The sequence below is a fragment of the Sapajus apella genome, unplaced genomic scaffold, assembly GCF_009761245.1.
Source record: "Sapajus apella isolate SASKATOON/1434 unplaced genomic scaffold, GSC_monkey_1.0 scaffold50, whole genome shotgun sequence".
Classification (NCBI taxonomy): Eukaryota; Metazoa; Chordata; class Mammalia; order Primates; family Cebidae; genus Sapajus; species Sapajus apella.
The window spans coordinates 10,828,661-10,835,108 of NW_022436990.1; the positions used below are offsets into that span (position 1 = coordinate 10,828,661).

At 31.9% G+C, this 6,448-nt stretch overlaps 1 protein-coding gene across 4 annotated transcripts in view; it reads right to left on the minus strand.

Moving 5' to 3' along the window:
* Positions 1-2,160: 2,160 nt before the first annotated feature.
* The window catches only part of ARHGAP5 (Rho GTPase activating protein 5), a 79,245-nt gene continuing 74,957 nt past the window's right edge, over positions 2,161-6,448 (minus strand). For 2 of the 4 annotated variants that reach the window (XM_032242586.1, XM_032242587.1), the window contains exon 7: positions 2,171-5,697. In XM_032242586.1, the coding sequence (XP_032098477.1) occupies positions 5,370-5,697 (328 nt within the window). In that variant the 3' untranslated portion in view covers positions 2,171-5,369. Of the gene's footprint in view, positions 5,698-6,448 lie in introns of all 4 variants that reach the window. The other 2 variants (XM_032242585.1, XM_032242589.1) reach the window with 2 other exon arrangements.

Here is a 6,448-nt window from a genome sequence, read left to right on the forward strand (position 1 = left end):
ACATTTTAGTGTGTATTTTTTTGAGACAGGGGTCTCCCTTTATCGCCCAGGCTGGAATGAAGTGGTGTCATTTTGGTTCACTGTCACCTCCCCTACTCAGGTGCAAGCGATTTTCATGCCTCAGCCTCATGAGTAGCTGGAACTATAAGCATCCACAGCATGCTGGGCTAGATTTTATATTTTTAGTAGATACGGGGTCTTGCCATATTGGCAGACTGGTCTCAAACCCCAGACCTCAAGTGATGTGCCCACCTCACCCACCCAAAATGCTGGGATTACAAACATGAGCCACTATGCCTGGTTTTAGTTTGTATTTTAAAAGTACATTGCTGGTAATGGTTTCTCTCACTTCAAGTATTATAAACCAAAAAAGATTTGGCAGCTATGCCTGTGATTGCCAACGAATGAAAAATCTCAAAGTCAAATTTCCAAGAAGAGTATCTAAAGACTACATTCTGATAGGTATTTTTTATCCTTTCACCTACACACTTATAAATAACCCAAGTCCTACACAAATAATAACAGTATGATAGTGTGTACTGCTTCTTATTTCTTACTTATTTTAGGGAATTAAAAAGAAGTCTTCTTCTTAGAACAGCTAAATGTTTATTTGGATAAAATAAAATACCAAGAATCTGGAGAAAAGAAACTAAGAGCCCCAAAGTTAAAGCTGGTAAAGTAGTTCAAGAACTTGCAGGAAGTACCTAAAAAATATTAAATGGTTAGGACAAAACATTCACAGTTCAAGGTCCCAAGAAAATGATCTGGCGAGCAAATACAGATATACAATTAAAACTAATCTAGATGAATTAGTGAAGCAATGAACAAATAAGTCAATTACTAAACCCACATCACCTATTCAAATAAAATCTAATACAAAAATAAACTTGAAAAAATAGGTTAAAACACTAAGAAAATCTTAACTAAAATATTAGGGAAACTAGAACAGGAGGGCCATTATTAAATTGTACACAACTTTTACTACTCGAGACAAAATTGAACAGAAAATCTGAATTGTGAGAATAAACAAGGAGTTTCTCAACTACAATTCTTTGACAGCTACTCAAAACGTGCATACACTGCAGGTTTTAATACTACTAACTACTGGTAAAAATGACTAAACCATAACTGCCAGCACCAAATTAATTTCAAGTATTATAATTCTATGCATTTAGTAATAACTAAAATGCTAATTAACATTGGTTAGCTTTTCAATTCTAACTGCCTACAGAATTTCCACAAAAGACTAATATAACACAATTAAATAAGATGTGAATATGAGATTCTGTGGCTCTTCCCCAACCTCTCTCCCCTGACAAAGAAAATTCATATAGTGAAGGAAAAAAATGGAGTCACACAAATAGGACAATGACAAAGTTCAACTGACTAGTGGAGGCTCCCAAAGGTAATTAGATTTTAACTGCTTTAAAAAGACCAGGGTGCTTGGATCACATCAAATAACTGGATGTTGGAATATATTATATTAATGCTTTACATAGTATGTAAAGATGCTATCATAAGAAAATGATTTTGAATAGTACCTTTCCTTATTAAATCTTAGAAAATTTTACTTTCAGATATTTGATAACCTGAAAAGGCCTCAAGAGTTCTAATACAATAAAAAAATGAAGCATTTCCATATGTAATGAAACAAATTAGAGACTGTTAAGTCTAAGAATTTAAGTAACTTAAAACTATTAAATTCAATACAAAGATTCAAGTCAAACAGACCTCACCAGATCCACAGACTGACAACATATAGCATAAAATTTGGCTTAATAGTCACAAACCACAAAGAGAAGATATATATTCTTTAATATTAGCAGCTCTGCTATAACTAAAATAGTCTTCAAAATATTTCCAGTGGCTCAAAAGAATGTCTAGCCACAGCTGAAAAATCAGATCCAGGTAAAATGTGAGTCTTAGAAATCCGTGCATTATCTTGTTTTCTTAACAATTAAAAAAAATCAAATTTCACCTCTATACATCCCGAGAAAAATTTTTGAATCTCCTTTCCAGATACAGTGAAAACTCAGTAATATATCTTCTTAATAAAATTTCCATCATATTGATAAATTTATATTTTTATTTTTCATATTTTACTTGAAAAAATTAGCTAATTTTTACCAATGAAATGGTAAAAATAGAGGCAACTATAACTTAAAATTACACAGCTTCTTAATGTTTTATTCATAGCATTCTTTATACATCAGAAGCTTCACTGATATTTAATTTACTGCAGCATCCTGTGGGTGAAGCACAAAAAATTACATTAATTATAAACAAAGAAACAAAAGCACTTTTGACTTTTTAAAATTATATATATATATTTATATCCAGTTGACAAAGAGCATCACAATTATTACTGTATAAAAAACTAAAAATCACCATGGAAGCTAAGGCCTAAATTCTTATTCCAATTGTTCCCTTTTGTTTATAACTAAGAGATATTATTAATTAGATTCCAGTACCTCAAAACAACAACAAAAACAAACAAACAAAAAAACAGATCTAACATTATTACATACAGTATGAAAAAAAGCTGCTTTTTGGCTAACTTAGATTGCTGTTACCTGCAGTATTTACACTGTAAATGTTAAGGCGAAGATGCACTACTAACAAATACCATTTCAAAAGAAAATACATTGTGCCTGGAATTTTATCTTAAATTAGTTGTATATCCTAGTGTCTGTTGAATAGAATTTGACTTCTAATAAATCTACTGAAAATGTGAAACAGAGTACCACTATGCTTCTTTATATTGCTAATCTAGATCCTGTTAGGTCCAATATTGTATTAACTATAAGCACTGAACCTTAAATGAAACAATGGCAACATGTGTGTAGATGAAATTTTATTCAGTATTGTAAAATATAATGCCTTGATGTTTATGCACAATTATGAGACTATCCTACTAGTCTTTTAAACCTTTAAGAAGTCTCACATGACAGGTCCCTAAACAGTGAAACCTTCCAGTAACTTACCAGAAAAAAGTTTAATTATGTTATTGTTTTTAGATGTTTCTAATATTTAAAAACATATCTAAACCCTTGGCAAAAACAAACACAATCAATTCAGTGTAACAGACTGAGCTTTAAACTGTACTTTAATTTTCAATAACTGTTACCTACTGGTTAACTGAACCAAACGTAGAATATTTAAATGACTCACTATGAAGTGTGTCAAATCAATGATAGAATGCATAGAAAAGTGGAGGTAAGTTTGGGGGAAGGTGCAAGGTGGGTTAATGTGAAAAATGGTAAATGCTAGTTTTAATAACAAAAATGGTACTAAACGCAGATGAACATTAAATTAATACAGTATAAAAGAGAATAGCTTAAATAAACTGGTATTCACATATTACAATAGCAAAGTTATGACAGAATGAACTGAAGACACGAACAGTTTTGAAAATTCTCTTTTTCAGCCTACTTCCAACAGAAATAGTCAGGCTTTTTTCCTGTACATAGTTTGATGCTTTGTCTATACCATATATAGTAGAAAAATAAATTCTTTAGCAACCTAGAAACAGTTTATAAAACTCTTAAAGTTTAATTTTCTTTGCCAGACATGCCAATAGTTAAACTGACGACTATAAATTAAAGCTATATAGACAATAGGTATAAGTAATATAGAACAGGTTAAGAATACTACATTTACCGGATTTTTTTTTTTTTTAAATTACTGTACTTTCTTAATTCCTGTGTGCTTTGCAATAGGAATAATAGGGACTTTGTTTTCTTAGAAAAGATAACATGTAAGAGTATAACACAAATAAGGTAATTTATAATATACATGTACTTCAACAGCAGCCTGGTGCACGTCAACATCTTCGTTCTGAAGTTAAAATTGGAAGTACAATACCTAGAACATAATGGTTGGGAAAGACAATATTTATTTTAGGAAAAAAATGGAGCAAATCAAACTCTTAGGAGCCTTGAATCTGAAAATCATCTATTTACTATAATACATGTAAGATAATCTTAAAATTGTAGTCTCAATTAAGATTATAACATTGACCAAAGATTTTTTTTCTTTACTACACAAAATATAACCTAGCAAAATTTACCTGTGCCACCTATTCTGAAAATTTTATCCACAATTTAGTGTTCTGGTTTTATCTTCACTAACAAAATGTTTACCCCCAAAAGCAGCAGTCATTTATAGTAATTCTGGTACCAACATCAAAGGAAAAAATTGGCTTAAAAATGGTGCAAAAGCCATTTTAGATTTTAGTATAACACATCACAGAAAAGAACATGAATACAAATTTGTAATATAAACACTCCAAAGAGTCTGTCAGTACCCAAAGTATTTTTATTGCTATATTAGCAATGGGTTTTTTGGATATGTTTTTAAGGGCCACATAAAAATAGATTCAAGGAACAAATTAAATTGAAGTTCTAGATTTAAATGTTTGGTTTAAAGAATTTTCTACAACAAATTTCATGTTTATGTATGAAAAGTTATATAACCTTATATGAAAATGTCATGAAGTATTTTCTACACTATACTAAACGTATTCCCCAAGAGGGAAAAAATTAAAATATCTAAAATATATTAGATTAAGATTACAAGACCATCATAGATCTTTTGAACATGCATCTGTTTACAGAATTAACAGTATACAAAATGTTTATTTAATTATGGACCATAAAGAAATGAGTTGGTGACAACTATCCTTTGCACAACATTATCAACTTACTTTAGCCACAAGCATGTCCTTGGTATGTGTATAAAAGAATTAGGTTCATTTATCCCTCATCAAATCAACCACAGGTTTATTTGGAAGTAAAGATGAAGGTACAGAAATGTGAAATATGTCAAGTGTATTTTTCCTTTCTTTCAAACAACATCCCAAGCATGGCCTCAATAGCCTGAAATTATAAAATGCTTAACTGGGCTTTTAGTTATCTACACTGACTGCCAGAAGGTAAATTAAGTTGCCCAAATTAGCACATCAAATAACAAAATCAGCCAGAAAGCAGGCTGAAAAGCATTAAATGTTTCATATAGGTGAGTTTTTAAATCATTTAATTTCTATAGAAAAATTTTATTCACAATATAATGTGACAGAAATTGCCACAGGAATGATATATTGATTGCAATAAGGTTGCATGCAGCAGCAGCTTTGTATTTTATAGCTATTTTTGTTTATAAAAATTAAACCTCTCCAGTCATGCTTATCACATGTTCTTAGATTTGTAATGTAAGTGAATAAGGAATACCATCTAGTTCAAAGAGAAAATGTCATCATTTTGAATGTGAATTATCTGTATGAAACATGAAGTATACTACTTGAACCCTGAAACATGCATGTCTAGATTTGCTTTTTGTCCAAATCCAGCCTGTTTGCAATCAATTCCTACTCATATAATACCAAGAGGATCCGTTTGTAATTGTGGTTGTATCAGCTGAGGTTGCAATGGTGGCGGCAACTGAAGTGGTACCATTGGTTCCACCAACTGTCCTGGATTCGAAGGTGGTGGTGGAGCCACAATGTTGGTTGTTTCTACAATTTCTCCATTGTAAAAGAAAAACTGACACTGTTGAATGAATGTTTCAACAACAGACTGATGAATCTTAGTAGTAGACAGAAACTCTCGATTTTCAAAATCAGGTCTCATCAAGGTTGGCCAAAAACAGATGGATAAGTTGTCTGCTGTCATTAGGTTGATTTTATTTTGCTGACTAACCCTGAAATTATGAAAGGAAAAAACATTTAGAATTCAAAACTCATTACAATCACAGAATTCCAGAGCTAGATATGATCTCAGATTTAGTGTTACCTTTTATCCTACTTCAAACATGGGATTTTAAAATTTATACAAGGAAGTATCTTTAATTTGTATGTAAAAAACTTTTCCTGATGTGACAGATTTTAATGAACTTCTGGAAACAGAAACAACAAACTCTAATTGCATATGCAACTTCTTTGACTACTGTGGGAGATGAAAAGATGAATCAGAGTAAGCCATCTCTCTCAACCAGCTTTGGAAAAATTACTATCATAGGTGTTTAACACTAATATCAGACTAATTTTCCTTTCTACCTTTCCTTCCTTACTTACTGCCGTCCCTTCCCTCCTTCCTTCTTTCGTCCCATCCCTCTCCCTTCTTTCTTTCTTTCCCTCCCTCTCTCCTCTCCATTCCTTCTCTCCCTCCTTCCTTCCTTCCTTCCTCTCTTTCCTCCCTTCTTCCACTCTGTCCCTCCCTCCCTCCCTTGCTTCGAATTGAGTCTATGTTGCTCAGACTGGTCTCAAATCCTGGCCTCAAGTGATCCTCCAGCCTCCCAAAGTGTTGGGATTATAGGAGTGAGCCACCACACCCAGCCACGAATTTTTAACTTAAAAAAAAAAAACAACAAAAAAAAAACAACTGGTTGCTAGCATTCCACAAGACAATCTTTTTTTTTTTTTTTTTTTTTTTTTTTTTTTTAGTGTGTTTTT